At 47.1% G+C, this 16,568-nt stretch overlaps 1 protein-coding gene across 1 annotated transcript in view; it reads right to left on the reverse strand.

Moving 5' to 3' along the window:
* LOC119214429 (cilia- and flagella-associated protein 46) overlaps positions 1–12,260 on the reverse strand; it is a 51,111-nt gene extending 38,851 nt beyond the window's left edge. The window contains exons 1-7 of the mRNA XM_062566510.1: positions 11,871–12,260; positions 11,673–11,794; positions 9,244–9,375; positions 8,903–8,967; positions 8,007–8,171; positions 1,099–1,222; positions 812–906 (exon numbers count right to left, since the gene is read on the reverse strand). Of these exons, the coding sequence (XP_062422494.1) occupies positions 812–906; positions 1,099–1,222; positions 8,007–8,171; positions 8,903–8,967; positions 9,244–9,375; positions 11,673–11,794; positions 11,871–11,919 (752 nt within the window). The 5' untranslated portion in view covers positions 11,920–12,260. The remainder of the gene's footprint in view (positions 1–811; positions 907–1,098; positions 1,223–8,006; positions 8,172–8,902; positions 8,968–9,243; positions 9,376–11,672; positions 11,795–11,870) is intronic.
* Positions 12,261–16,568: the final 4,308 nt, after the last annotated feature.

Raw genomic sequence — 16,568 nt, forward strand, 5'->3', positions numbered from 1 at the left:
TGCCATCGCTGATAGCACAGCTGAGGAGCCATAAGGAGCTCTGACATGTTGAGTACATGCCTGCAGAAATGGGAGGGGGGTGGGGGTCTATGACCGGGCTTGTATGATGTCACAGCAGAAGCCATGGCGCTGTAGCATTACTGTGCGCTGGCAGCCAGATGAAACCTGCCCACCAAGGGACTCCCCAGTCGTAACTGAGTGCCTGTGGATCCAGTTTAATATTTGAGTAGCTTCCACATCAGATAAAAGCATACAAATGTCAGAATCCAAAATGAAGCGATATCCCGGTGAATCCCACCAGCTTGAGAAAACAAGGCAAATAGTTACGGCCTCCTGGTTGTACGCCACTGCTAACTAGCCATCTAGTGAACAAGCACACCTGTCCAACATGTCATCGCATCTACACTTCAGTCGCTGTAACATTACTGGGAAATGACCATCTTGAGCATGGGTTGAATCGTATTTTGTCTGCCAAAAAAACAGCTCAAGGCATTCCAAGGCATGTGAGATGAAAAAACTAAACATAAAACACTTTGTAGGTTGATGAAACTGAAGGAGATGCTGCGTTCTACAAACACAAACATCCAATAAAGTATATTTTTCCAAACAGTTTTGCCCTCACAATTGAAGCAGATCTTAAATAGTTCCCTCTTGCAGTGCAACGTCTTCAACTTAACAACATATAAAAGGGATATTCTTTCATGATGACAGCAAAAGAAACAATCCTTTCTGCAGAAGAAATCCTCCAACAAATAATTAACACATATTACAAATTGTTTTTATTTAAAAATAGCAAAGAAACTTTCCTTACGTTGTAAATTCTTGTATTCTGTAAATTGCTGCCAAGGTAGTACACTGCCTGCTTGTTTCCATGAGGACATCGTCCTCCGTCAGCTTGTGTTGAACCTGAAGAAACAAAAGTAAAGGAAGAAGTTAATTGTTATACATCATACCCAAATGCTTCACTAAAAGCGTCTGCTGTATTTCAGATTAAACAGTTAACTGCAACAAAAGGTAGTCTTGTTTCATATTGTGTAATTCAAAGATTGCAGAGTCCCAAAATAAATGCCTCTACAAAATAAATATCGTGCCGTTTACCAGTAACATAAAGAGCCTTGGATAAAGATGCGGGGTATGCGACTCCATGAAGTCTTCTGCGTGTTTGGCCCAACGTGCTGCTTCGTCCATTTCTCCGGAGTCCACGAGACACTTAATCAGAAGCCTGAATAGGAACAGAGAGAGAATGACACGTATACTCTGTCAGTGGGAAACAACAGTTTCTAACAATAGTTACTGAGGTGTTTCCACAACACATGGACATTTTTCTCTACAGCACTTCATACCAAGTTCCCAGTATATGATTTTACATGATACATCCAATGCAATCCAGTAAAATAGGTCTTTATTGTTGACACGGGGCTGTTGTACGGGGCAACTGGCTTCTGCAATTTTGAAATCCAACTCTTCCACTTGTCTCCTGGATCCGATTCCAACTAAGCTGCTTAAGGAAGTTTTTCCGTTAATTAGCACATCCCTACTGGATATTATGAATCTGTCTTTGTTGACAGGACATGTACCACAGTCCTTCAAGGTAGCTGTAATTAAACCTCTTCTGAAGAAACCTACCCTAGCTCCAGAGGTGTTGGCTAACTACAGACCCATCTCTAATCTTCCCTTCCTCGCTAAGATCCTGGAGAAATCTGTCGCGAATCAATTATGTGACTTTCTACAAAACAATGCTTTGTTCGAGGATTTCCAGTCAGGATTTCGAATGCATCACAGCACAGAAACGGCACTGGTGAAAATTACAAATGATCTTCTACTTGCATCGGACCAAGGACTTGTATCTTTTCTTGTATTGCTGGACCTCAGTGCTGCATTTGACACCATCGATCACCGTATCCTGCTGCAGAGACTGGAACACTTGATTGGCATCAAAGGAACTGCACTCAGCTGGTTTAAATCTTATTTATCGGATCGATCCCAGTTTGTGTTTGTGAACGGTGAATCATCGAGGACCACGAATGTTGGTCACGGAGTCCCACAAGGTTCTGTGCTTGGACCGATTCTATTTACCCTGTACATGCTTCCTTTGGGCGACGTTATCAGAAAACACCGCATAAACTTCCATTGTTATGCAGACGATACTCAACTGTATCTATCGATCAAGCCAGAAGACACCAACCAACTTGTTAGACTTCAGGACTGTCTTGGAGACATCAAAACCTGGATGACCTGCAACTTCCTGATGTTAAACTCGGAAAAAACGGAAGTTATCATGATAGGCCCAGAGCGCCTTCGAAGTCAGCTGTCACGTGATACAGTCTCTATGGATGGAATTGCTCTGGTATCCAACAGCACCGTCAGAAATCTTGGAGTTCTCTTCGACCAGGATATGTCCTTCAACTCTCATATAAAGAAGACTTCAAGGACTGCCTTTTTTCATCTACGGAATTGTGGTGGCGGGCGTGGTTTCAGCCCGGCTGCAGGTGGGAGAGCGGGGGAGTGGCTCGGGGAACGGGGCCAGCTGGAGACAATAACAACCAGCTGGGGATAATTGTGTGTGCTTTTTCCCCCTATTTGAGCAGTGAGGCGGGGGTGAGCGAAAAGGGAGGAACACGAGCGAGCCCGACGCCGGCACACTTGACGGGGAAAAACAATAAAACTTGTTGCACGTGATCCTGGCTGAGCGTCCCTTTATCCGCACGACCCACGCACATTACAGTGGCGCCCAACTCGGCGGAATGGCGGACGAGGGACAGCAGGCGAGGCCGGCCCAACCTGCGCTAGCACTGGGCCAGATGATTGGGGACCTGGCGGACCGCGGGGCGGCCCACACCGGCCCCACGTCGGACACCGGCAGCCGGGCCCCGGAACCCCCCGACCGCAGCAAACTCCGGCACCCTTCCTGACCCACCGGGAGGTTCTCAAACGCCAGGGCAGGAGTGCTGGAAGTGCGGGCGGCCCGGCCACCTGCGGAGGGAGTGCCCGCGGATGGAGGTGGGCCAGGTGATCCGGGTCGCCGGCGCTCCATCACCCTCCCCCGGCCCGGGAGCGACGTACCGCGTTCCGGTAAGAATCCAGGGGGGTACACGCCAGGCGATGGTGGATTCGGGCTGTTCGCAATCCATGATACACCAGAGCCTGGTTCGGCCAGGGGCATTGGTAGAAGCGTCGTGGGTGAAAATTAGGTGTGTGCATGGGGACATTCACGAGTATCCTATAGTGTCCGTCGAACTTAGGTTCAAGGGAAAAAAATATAGAATAAAGGTCGCGGTTAGCTCCCACCTGACGCACCCAGTAATCTTGGGAACGGATTGGGAGGGATTTAACACGCTAATGGGAGAGGCTGCGGGGGTGCGTTCACGACCGACAGGGACATGCGGTATTTGTGCTGTGCTCAGCGGTGACGCGAGGTCGTCCGACGCCGCCGGGGGAGAGGGGGAACCGGCGGAGCCTCCCGTAGAGACTCCGGCGGTTCCCGAGTTCCGCTCCATGGAAGATTTTCCACTCGAGCAGTCTCGTGACGATACTCTACGCTCAGCCTACGACCAAGTGATAAGAATTGATGGTCATTTGGTGCGCCCTGACGCAGCACGGTCGTACCCGCACTTCTCATTGATTAGGGACAGACTGTATAGAGTGAGTCGTGACACTCGAACGGGGCAGGAAAACACCCAGTTGCTGGTGCCGAAAAGCCGCCGGGAAATGATTTTCCAGGCGGCTCACTATAATCCGATGGCGGGTCACATGGGATACGGGAAAACACTAGACCGGATAATGGCCCGATTTTATTGGCCAGGCATCCGGGCGGACGCGCGCCGCTGGTGTGCGTCCTGCCCGGAGTGTCAGCTAGTCAATGCACCAGCCATCCCGCGGGCCCCGCTGCGGCCTCTACCGCTGGTGGAGGTCCCGTTCGAGCGCATCGGCATGGATCTAATCGGGCCATTCCACCGGAGTGCACGCGGATACCGCTTTGTGTTAGTTCTCATGGATTACGCAACCCGGTATCCGGAGGCAGTGCCATTGCGCAATATCTCTGCAAAGAGCGTCGCGCAGGCTCTGTTTCAGGTCATCTCCCGGGTTGGAATCCCGAAAGAGATTCTAACAGACCAGGGCACCTCGTTCATGTCGCGCACACTGGGAGAACTTTACGGGTTACTGGGCATTAAGTCCGTTCGCACCAGCGTGTACCACCCTCAGACCGACGGGTTGGTGGAGCGGATGAATAGAACGCTGAAGTCCATGATTCGTAAATTTATAAGCGACGATGAACGTAATTGGGATAAATGGCTTGACCCTCTGTTGTTTGCAGTCCGGGAGGTCCCCCAGGCCTCCACGGGATTTTCTCCCTTTGAGCTTCTGTTTGGCAGGTCACCAAGAGGGGTGCTGGACCTTATTAAAGAAAGCTGGGAGGAAGGTCCGAGCCCCGGAAAAAACGAGATCCAGTACGTCCTGGACCTGCGAGCAAAGCTCCACACACTGGGGAGGATGTCACGAGAGAATTTGCTCCAGGCCCAGGAACGACAACAGCGGCTGTACAACAGAGGAGCCAAGCTGCGAGAATTCACACCGGGAGAAAAGGTACTTGTATTACTTCCTTCTTCCAACTCAAAACTCCTGGCTAAGTGGCAAGGGCCCTTCGAGGTCACACGCCGGGTGGGGGATGTTGATTATGAGGTGGTGCGGTCTGACAGGGGCGGGGCTACACAAATATACCACCTCAACCTCCTGAAACCCTGGAGGGAGGCGGAGTCTGTTTCTCTGATTTCCACAGTATCGGAAAGAGAGGACCTGGGGCCGGAGGTGCCAAAAGCGGCCAATCCCACCCCGCTCCCGTGTGAGGCCCGTCTCTCTGAGGACCAGAGAGCAGACATTGCCCAGTTGCAAAAGCGGTTTGCTGATGTGTTCTCCCCCCGGCCAGGCCGGACGGACCTGATAATGCACCAGATCGAGACTCCCCCGGGGGTGACGGTAAGGTCACGTCCCTATAGACTACCCGAACACAAAAGAAAAGTGGTTCGGGAGGAATTAGCGGCTATGTTGGAGATGGGGATAATAGAAGAGTCCAACAGTGCCTGGTGCAGCCCCATCGTTCTGGTGGCCAAGAAGGATGGGACTGTGCGGTTCTGCGTGGACTACCGCAAGGTGAACGACGTGTCACGATTCGACGCCTACCCAATGCCCCGGGTCGACGAACTCCTGGACCGGCTGGGCACTGCACGTTTTTTTACGACCCTGGATTTGACTAAGGGCTACTGGCAGATTCCCCTGTCGTCAGAGTCCAAAGAGAAAACAGCGTTCTCCACTCCGTATGGTTTGTACCAATTCACCATGCTTCCCTTCGGCTTGTTCGGTGCCCCGGCCACGTTTCAGCGGCTCATGGACAGGGTGCTGCGCCCCCACGCCGCATATGCAGCCGCCTACCTGGATGATGTCATTATCTACAGCACCACCTGGGCGGAGCATGTGCGGCGGGTGGGCGCGGTGCTGGAGTCGCTGAGGCGGGCCGGGCTCACCGCCAACCCGGGGAAGTGTGCAGTTGGACGGAGGGAGGTACGGTATCTGGGGTACCACTTGGGGGGTGGGCAGGTGCGCCCTCAGGTGGACAAGACAGCAGCTATTGCGGCCTGCCCGCGTCCCAAGACGAAAAAGGAGGTGAGGCGGTTTTTGGGGCTGGCGGGTTACTACAGACGGTTCATCGCCGGGTTTGCGGACCTCACCAGCCCCTTGACCGACCTGACCCGGAAAGGTGCGTCAGATCCGGTCCAGTGGTCGGAGCAGTGCCAGCGGGCGTTTGAGAAGGTAAAACAGACTCTCTGTGGGGAGCCGCTCCTCCACACACCTAACTTTTCTCTCCCTTTTGTGCTGCAGACCGACGCGTCGGACAGAGGGCTGGGGGCCGTTTTGTCCCAGGAGGTCGAGGGGGTCGACCGCCCGGTGGTCTACATCAGCCGGAAACTGTCGGAGAGGGAGGCCAGGTACAGCACGGTGGAGAAGGAGTGCCTGGCCATCCGGTGGGCGGTGGGCTCCCTGCGCTACTACCTCCTGGGACGCTCATTCACCCTCTGTTCGGACCACGCCCCGCTCCAATGGCTCCACCGCATGAAGGATACTAACGCCCGGATCACTCGGTGGTATCTGGCCATGCAGCCCTTTAACTTCAAGGTGGTCCATAGGCCGGGGACGCAGATGGTCGTGGCGGACTTCCTCTCCCGCCCTCTCGAGGGAGGGGGGGGGGAGTAAGCTAGGCCGGACGGCTCCCCGGCCTAAGTCGGGCGGTGGGGGTATGTGGTGGCGGGCGTGGTTTCAGCCCGGCTGCAGGTGGGAGAGCGGGGGAGTGGCTCGGGGAACGGGGCCAGCTGGAGACAATAACAACCAGCTGGGGATAATTGTGTGTGCTTTTTCCCCCTATTTGAGCAGTGAGGCGGGGGTGAGCGAAAAGGGAGGAACACGAGCGAGCCCGACGCCGGCACACTTGACGGGGAAAAACAATAAAACTTGTTGCACGTGATCCTGGCTGAGCGTCCCTTTATCCGCACGACCCACGCACATTACAGGAATATATCAAAAATCAGGAACTTCCTGTCTCAAAGTGATGCAGAAAAACTAGTTCATGCATTTGTTACTTCTAGACTGGATTACTGTAATTCTTTGTTATCAGGCTGCTCTTGTAAATCGCTTAAACCTCTCCAGCTGATTCAGAATGCTGCAGCACGTGTATTAACAAGAACTAAGAAATGGGATCATATAACTCCTGTATTAACTTCTCTGCACTGGCTTCCTGTTAAATCAAGAATAGAATTTAAGGTACTTCTCCTCACCTACAAGGCACTTGCTGGTGAGGCACCGTCTTATCTTAAAGAGCTTGTTACACCGTATTGTCCTACAAGGCATCTACGCTCCATAGATGCTGGGCTACTTGTGGTTCCTAGAGTTTTAAAAAGTAGGATGGGGGCCAGAGCCTTCAGTTATCAAGCTCCTCTTTTGTGGAACCAGCTTCCACTTTCAGTCCGGGGGGCAGACTCGGTCAGTTCATTTAAGATAAAGCTTAAAACGTTCCTCTTTGATATTGCTTATAGTTAGGGCTGGCTCAGGTTAGCCTGGACCAGCCCTTAGTTAAGCTGCTCTAGGCTTAGACTGCCGGGGGACTTCTTAGGACACACCGAGCCCCTCTCTCACTCTCACTCTCTCCTCCCACAATCATCCATGCTTTATTAATGTACATCACTAATTAAGCTTCTTTCCGGGAGTTTTTTGTGCTTTCTCGCCTAGCAGGTCTCCGTGGATCATAGTTTCGTGCGGACCCCGGTTCTGACTCCTGGCTCATGGCTCTGCTGACACCTGCTACTGCCATCATCATTACTTTAAATATGATTCATATTACTGTCATCAAAAACCAACATCTTTCTGCTCTCCCTCCCCACAGAAGCCTCTGTGGATGGTGGTTCGATCTGATGGAGGTTGTCCCTGCAGTGGTCCTGCCGTACACCTCTTCTGCTACTTGCAATTACTTGTATCATTTCAGTTAGAGAAATTGAATGTATTGTACATCTTTTACATTGTTGATTCTGTACACATGACATCCATTGCAGTCTGTCCATCCCGGGAGAGGGATCCCTCCTCTGACGTTCTCCCTAAGGTTTCTTCCCTTTTTTCCCCATTGAAGGGTTTTTTTCATATTTTGGGGAGTTTTTCCTGTGCCGATGTGAGGGTTTCGGGACAGAGGATGTTGCATGTGTACAGACTGTAAAGCCCTCTGAGGCAAATTTGTAATTTGCGATTTTGGGCTATACAAAATAAAATGAATTGAATTGAATTGTAGTATTGCATGGCATTCCAACAATACTCGCAAAAAATGAAACGAGCATGGAAGCCAGAGAGCTGCGGTCACAAACTTAATGAGCCGCGTGCGTCCCCGCCGTGAAACCAGCACGAGTCCGACAGAATCACGACTGCACGTGTTCACGGGGGAGACCCGACAGGAGCATCGAGGGGCTACTTGCATCATGAGCTCTGCCCTCCAGCTGTGGTCCCCGTCTGCCACCTCGTCCAGACTTTGGACCACCTGCCTGAGGGAGGGGACGAGGTGGCGGCGCCGCCCCGGCTGCAGGAGAGGACGCGCCGTCTGGAAGTACAGCACTGACGCGTTGAACGCTAGGAAGTAGCACCTGGGAGAAACAAACCAAACGCAAAATGATTGAACAGAGAAAGCGGGATTATTAAGGATACAAGTGACAACTCTGTACGGAGGGGGTCTGTGAATTAACAACGTGTGTGTACGAACGTCCGATGGGCTTCAGGAGGACATCTTATACAAGTCTATACAAAATGAGGGAAATAGTATGAACCGGAGGCGCTGTTTTACAGAGATTTGTGTGAAAGGACTGTTTGAGTGCTTCTAATTTATACACCAGAGAGTGTTGCGTGATGGTCTGGGCCGGGTGCATTAGCGATGTATTCCCTTTGGTGTTAATTGGGACAGCTCATTCAGCCCTTTTATTGACAGGTTACGGGTTCATTAGCCATGAGCTTCAGTGCCGCTTGCTCGCGTGAGCCACTGTCTCCCCGTGCCTCTCCCTCAAAATGTCACAGCGTCTATCAACGTCATCTATATTCATCGTCCTTAATGCCCTGCTCACAGATTAGGAAGAAAGGTTTAATATCATCCACCTGTCGGAAGAAGTGCGAAGAATCTTTCAACTATGTTCTCGGCAAATCAAACCCTGTTTTTTTCTGTTTTGGATATTTCACATCACTTGTCTTTCCAAGTGCACCTCGGAATTATGACTGCGACCGCCAGGCATTAAGAGAGATGATGAACTCTGCGTGGCCTAAACTGGTCGACTCACACTGACACTGTTAGAACAAAGCCAAAACACACTTCTAAGAAGTCACGTACCTTGGATCGCGCTTTGCAATGTCAATTGCTTTAATAAACCAAAGCAGAGCCTCTTCGAAGTCCCCCTAAAATAGAAAACAACGCAGGGGACTGTCAGATGAAACAAACACACAGACAAGTATTCAATGGAGGCCAGTTTGTTAAAAACACCAAGAAAACATGAAAGTGCACTTAACTGTGTAAAGACAAAAGCAAATGAGCCTTGAAGAATAACATCGTGAAGAAGAAAAGAGTACAGTAGATGTCTAAACTGTGTGTATATAAAGCGCATCCCATTGGCAATGAAGTACACATTCGCACAACTCCCCTTTGAGGAGCTGTGTCCAATCCACTGTCCTCACCACACTCCCAGCGGCCGGCGGAGACTCCAGGCGGCCCCGGCAGAGGTAACCTCGGCACAGAAATTGATTCGCCGGCGGGTTCCCTTCAAAGTACATCTTTAGACACGCTGTGCATATCTCCAAGCGGCCCAGCTGACAACAAAAAAACACAACAACACAAAAGGCCAACCGGAGTAAATATTGAGACCTCATCCGCATTGTTTCACCAGCGTTTTTCTAAATTTGATGCTTAATGTGTAAACTTTGATGATTTTACGTCTCCTGCTCTTTGTCAGATTAATTATCACAGGGTAGTGTTCAATAAAAGGAGTAGTAATGCCATCAAGGGACATCACAGAAATGCTGTATAGCCATTTTTTAATTATATTATCATTAAGTATTTCATTTTTCCTCAGGCTGGAAGACGATTGATCCTGTTCAAATTAACAGTGTATCAGCTTATTAGAACATGAACATTTCTGCAACAGGAATATTCATAGTTCGAACAACTGGGGACTATTGTACTGCATTCCTGCTGAGGATGTGAACCAATGTAATATTCAAAACAGGACTAAGACTTCAATGCAGGCTGCATTTTCACTGTACGACAAAGAAGAGAAAACAGATCACATTATGGAATAATATCAGTATGTTCCATTATTCAAATATGCTTCCCCCGCCCTGGGAGACTCTAGTCTACGCCAGGTTCACTTTCACCCTGTCCTACTGCGCCAAGAGTTGAATGTTGCCAATTGTTTAACAGTGACATAATACATTTTTGATATGACTCTACCAGCAGACATTTTTATTTTTATGAATTTCTGTATTGGTACCTTCACATGCTGCAGTCCAAATAACTGCATGTTCTAAGAAGAAATAAATCTTCTCCACATGCCGATATTGTCAGTACTTGACGGATGACGACACTTGCATGTCATCACAGTACCACGCATTTACTTCTATAAATTAGCTCCACATTGTTCACATTCAAATGTAAATCTGTCCTTCGCTGAGGCTGCCTGAGGGATCAATGAGACTATGTTCTCTCGTGTGAATCTTTCTAACACAAGGATTTCAGCAGGATATGGCTTGGCAGCATCCGGACAACGTGACCAGCTCTATTGACTGACTTAAATGTCAGGCTACACACGATTCAATACAATTCTAGTATGTGTGTGTGTGTATATATATATATATATGAAAAATGTATTTACACATACATGCCCACACTCAAAAATTAAAGGAACACATCATTGTGAAAATATATTATTTTGGATACCCCTACCAATACGGACAGTTAAATGTCTTAGGAACAAAAAGATGCCACATGTTTTGATATAAATAAAAGTTTCAGCCTACAGGAGGGCTTCATTTGATAGGCACCCCAAAAATCAGAGTGAAAAAAATGTGTGGCAGCCTGGTCCATTTGGACGAAATTCAATTTCTGCACCTCAAAATGCTTCTCAATGCCTTGTGTGGCCCCCACGTATGCATGCTTGACCACAAGGACCATGCTCCTATAAGACAATGTATGGTGTCTTGTGGGTTGTCCTCCCACATCTGTCTAAGTGACCTCCTGTGAAGTCTGAGGAGCCACGTAGCATAGACATAGTGTCCAAGTGGTGTTCTATCAGGTTTAGGTCAGGTGATCGTGAGGACCATTGAATTGTATCAATTCCTTCATCCTATTAGGTACTGTCTGCATATTCCAGCCACATGACGCCGGACATTGTCATGCATCAGGAGGAACCCAGAACCTACTGCAGCAGCATAGGGTCGGACCATGGGTTCAAGGATTGCATCCCGACACCTAATGGTAGAGGTCTGTGCCTCCCTCCGTGGAAACGCCTCCCCAGATCATCACTGACCCACCACCAAACCACTCATGCTGAACCATGTAGCAGGCAGCCTAGCGTTCTCCGTTGCTTCTCCAGACCCTTTCACATCTTTCACAGGTGCTCAGGGTGAACCTGCTCTCATCTGTGATAAGCACAGGGCGCCAGTGGAGGACATGCCAAATCTGGTGTTTCTATGGCAAATGCCAATGAAGCTTCACGGTGCTGGGCAGTGATCACAGGGCACGCTACAGGACGCCGCGCCCTGAGGCCACCACCATCATGAAGTCTGTTTCTGATTGTTTGGGCCGAAACATTCTCTAGTGCACCAATGCAGCGGATACTAATTAACAACCCCTCTCTGCTACTTACCCGACCAGATCCATATCAGAGAAGTGCAATTGAACTCATGATTGTTCCTTTATTTTTAGTAGTACATATACATTGAATGATATGCAACCTAATTTGTCAAAAGCAAATTATATATGTGGTGTTGATGGCATTGATCAAATGTGATTTAAAATCATTAATTACTGTAATCACGTTGTTGACAGTGCAGACAGGACAAGCCCTGAGACGAGTTATTAATATAAAAGGACCCCACCTCCGTCTCACCTGTAAAGCTGCCTCGGCACAAACAACATACAACTCTGGGGCAACACGTGGAATTCTCCCGCTGGCTCCGGCTCGCGCCATGTCCTCCATTAGGCGGTAGGCGGACTGCAGCGCTGCGCAGTCTGCGTAAGTAACGTCAGAAGTCGTGAAACACAGCGAAGGCTCACCTCGTGAACTCACCCCAGAAACAATACAAACCTTGCCGCTCCTTTGCCTTGGTGAGATGGTGACGGATATCCAGTTCCATGTCGGCACAGCCTTGTTAACTGTGTTCGCTAACTTGTTGTTTGCTGACACAACGCGGCGTTTCGTCAACTAAATTGGCGTAAAATCAATTACGTCATCCATTTACGCTATAGTTGTCGCGCACAATAAGCCAAAGTTACCGCACGTGGTAACGTTACAGGTAGGAGGAACTTGTCAACGTTACGTTGGTTACAAATAATTAAAAAACGGTTTGAATATTAGGTAACAAGCATGTCCACACGTTACATTTACCATCAATATAGATATAGCACTTCATAGTGTCTTTATAGACCAACTAACCCGGTAACGACGGAAATGCTGGGTAGAGCTCGCCAACATCAGTGTTTGGGGTTAGAGAGTGTTACTAAGCAACCTGAGGCCGGGATGGAACTACGGTACACGAAAGAGACCAAAAAGGTGTACACATTAAGTAATGATTTAGGTTCGGTTAATCGAACTTCACGAAACAAAATTCAAATTATATACATTCTCTCTCTCTCTCTCTCTCTCTCTCTCTCTCTCTCTCTCTCTCTCTCTCTCTCTCTCTCTCTCTCTCTCTCTCTCTCTCACACACACACACACACACACACACACACACACAAATAACCTATTTTTGATCGTGGTCACAACCTTTTTTTACATCAAAGTGCATTATTAGAAATCCGTCCAGTCTGTGAGCAATTATAATTTACTCGATCTAGCCAAATACTATTACTGATGTGACAGTGGAGAAAGTAGCGAGGCAAGACAAAGTACAGAGGCAATCTCTGTAATGGACTTGCCGCTGCTAGTTTGAGGTTTAACTGACAGAAACATGTATTACCTGTCAGAATTTCAAAGCAGCATAGATAGCTCTTCAGTGGCCCTCAAGCAAAGTGGTTCAGCAATTCATCGTGGGACCTGTCTAAATATACAGACAGAGAATTTTCCTCCTTTGGGATTCCTTTAAATCATGTGAAATATATGAGTTACTGGTAGACAACTTTCTTCTGTAACTTGACCTAGTTAGTGGTTGATATGGTGGCTTTTATTTGTTTTCATAATTTAACAACTGCCAACTAGCGTATTTGCTGATATAACAGAGATTCACTGGGCTATGGTTGTTTAAAGCAGTTGGCCAGGAAAATCCTGCCTTAGCAGATCTTGCTATATGAAGATGAATAGGTTCTCAAAATGCTAAATACGTTAGATCGGGCATCTAGTATATTATAACAATACACCTGACCAGCTATACGGCTTATGCAAGAATTTACCGCTCTATAATCCAATGAATTTGGAATTATACAATGCCAACAATTTGAACTTTAATTCATTGTCACTGGAGCTGCCTCAGGAATCGGTCACATCCACAAAGAAAGGTTTAACTTTCTCGGATTATATGAATAACAAGCCTGGACTCTTTCAGAAGTAAATCCAACAAACTCCAGAGTGTGTTGAAGTTCACTCCAGTGAATTAATGTTAAGCTTCTGTTGAGGCTAAATGGCATATTTTCTTTAGTTCATGTTCAGCTCCAGCTTACACATCATATCCCAAACATTTCACAGAGATGAATAGAAGCAGAAACCCAGCAGGCTGTTGCTCCTCCTCCTGTGTGTGACATGGGGAAGCTCACTGCAGACACACGTTCAGATCAACAAAAGGAGTCGGGACACATTTGTCATGTGGCTGTTTTTATTTTTTCCATTTAGAAGAAAACGGCTCACTCTTACAGGCATGTTTGAACTTCAGATGAAAATATTTGTTTGCGTCAAGCTAAACACACGCACATTTCACTTCTCCAAACCATTTGGTGGTAGAAACTTGTGCATTATCAAACCTCCTATCCTCCCAGCCGAAACCAATAAAGCGTGGTTGTGTTATTATTACCAGGTGTGATTTGTCCATGTGTCTCAACTCTTTATCTTTTAAAAGGTCTGTTGAGCTGAATATTCCTTACTTAGCTCCTTAAGCACACTGTAAAAAAAAAGCAACTAGCAATTGTTGATCTCATAAATGTTTTCAATTCCATCTCACTCAAAAAAGAAGCTTTGTCATTAACAACTGACAAAAATGTGTCAGGCCAGCAAACTTCTCCCTGTCGTCGCCCTAATGAGTATTTTCACAACGGATTGACTAGCATTTATGAGTTAGACAACCAGGGCTCTCAGTAATGGCGACGGACCTATTTCAACCGAATTAAACTCAACAGGGGCAATTTGACATTTGAAAGTAATCTGGGATGTCAGAGCGGGACGGTCAGACGCACAGTTGCTTATCTATGCTAGCATGTGCTCAAACAGCTAATGAGGGATTGACTCACTGCTCACGCTCTCATTGGAGATGATGGATGTCGCTGATTTGTTAAAACATCATCTGCGTAGGGGATTGGATTTGATGGCGCCCCGCATGCATGCTTAGCAATAACTGACACATAATGCCCAATCCTTCACAGCATGTATCTGATGATGTGCTTGCTCTTCATACGTATTGCCCAATAACAGGTTATACACATTGGTGTAGTTTTTACATGGTAGATTTAGTGTATTCCAGCCGAATGCATACACTGTGTTACTGAATGTAAATCAATGGTAGAGTAATAAAAGTCTCGATGAGTAGAGTTTTACACCCTTCTGGTGTCTATGGTGCTTCACATTGGGCTGCACAAACATCCAAAATATCTTGTTCCAGTGCAGAAATAATTAAAAAAGGACCTAAGACACTTCAATTATTACTAGACAGTTTTAGTTAACGGCTTTACTTCAGTTGCTTAACAGACTGATTTAAAAACCCTAATGTGTCTCATTGAGCTTGATGATCCATTGGCAAATAATGAATCAGTTTGACTGTGAAAGATAAATGTGATGTTTTATTTACAGAATGCATTTCAGGCACTGCAGAGGCGTGACTCTCGGGATGGCAATTAAGCCTGCTGGTGTAACACTTTGGACCAGAGTGATATATCTGTATCAGATAACTCCTGGGTGGATGGACATCAGATTTGGTGCGCTTATGGCCCATAAAGATGGTTTCTAGTGGGACGATCAATGGCCACCAAAGGGTCAAGCTTTTCCTAATGAAATACTTAAGTTGACTTTCAGCATCCGTTGATTTTTTTATTTAATCTTTTTAATTTTCATCCCCCTTGTTATCAGAATGCCTGCACAATCTTATCTGGCCGCCCCGCTATGAATACCCAGCAGCAGCGAGAGCGCGGGGGCAGAATTAATATGTTAAGTCTCGTCTGCCTGACTCATTGAATATTTATCTGACTGAGGATTGTGAAGGAATCCATGAGCCCCGAAAACTGCCCCGAAAGATTAGGAGCCTAATTGTGCTATGTATTCATTAGTCCAAGTAGCTGAAAGATTTATATTACCTTCTGTCAGTGACATCTTGGATGGAAAGTATCCTATAAACTACAGTATATAGTTATAGCTACGGATATACTTCCATCCACAATAAATTAACAAGTCGCCTAGCGAAATGTACCATTCAGCAGCTGATTCCAAGGACAATGTCACATTACCAGACTAGGAAGACTATACAAGCCTTTATTTTATTTTTACAGTTATTGAAGACGGTCTGTTGTTTTGGGGATCCGGTACATCCCTTGCTGTTGATTGGTTAAATATATAGAATATTAACTGTAACTGTCAGGTTGGATATGAAGTAATAGAAAACTGGCGTTACAGTGTGCATCATTAGGCTACCTCAAAGACAGAGAGGAAAAGGGTTTTATCCAATTAGGAAAAAAAGCGCTGCCGGCCCTCCGCCAAGGGTTTGAGGCGAGAATGGCGGCGTAGGGGAAAAAACATCTTTAATTCATGCTTAGCAAATGTGGAATGGGTGGTGTGTTGATATAAATCAAAAACTAGACAATGGAAGCATCTACTGAGGAGACAAGAAACAATCTGCGTAGATAGATGAGGATGAATGCATGAAACAAACTTTAATGCCATATTTCCATCACGCTTTCTAAATTTTACATCCTTTAAGGCTTGACTGGTGCTGAGAATGGACACAGCCGGTTGGTCTTGATCTGCCCAATTATTAATAATGCATTAAAATGGGATTTTTCTTATGGGGTTTTCTGGAAACCTTGCTAACTGTTCCCTGCATACTGGTGGTCAACAATTCGGAGTGAGTGCTCTCTGTGGCTAATACCTATTTACCCCACTTATGGTAACAACCTAAGAATAGCGAAGCTGCCTCTCCATTATCCATCCGTATAGTTTTCTGGTGTAGAAAGCCAACGTACTTTATGTCGCTTCCTTTTGTATTGGTGAAAGGATGAGACGAGCTGATTGATCTCCTGGTTAAGTCTTTGGGCCACTTACTCAGTATCCGTAGTTATTAGCCCCACTATTGGTGACAGGCATCAATAAACCACTTAAAGAGACTCGCCGGTCTTTCCTCCTGTCTCCTGCCGCCGGACAGTGCAGCTTGACCTGAACATTAACCACATATTCATAGACTCACCTTTATCCCTTTGCATGGGGGGGGATCATCTTTAATGCTCATCGACATGAATGTGCTTTACCGTGTACATTTACTCCCCATATGTGCTGTCTCATAAGATAGACTTTTCAAGAGAAATTTCTTTTTTAATTTTTTAATCATTTAAAGCATGAACTGCAGATACAAAACCTACTAAGAATACTGCACAAAGA

This window comes from Pungitius pungitius, chromosome 13 (assembly GCF_949316345.1).
Source record: "Pungitius pungitius chromosome 13, fPunPun2.1, whole genome shotgun sequence".
NCBI classification, from domain to species: Eukaryota; Metazoa; Chordata; class Actinopteri; order Perciformes; family Gasterosteidae; genus Pungitius; species Pungitius pungitius.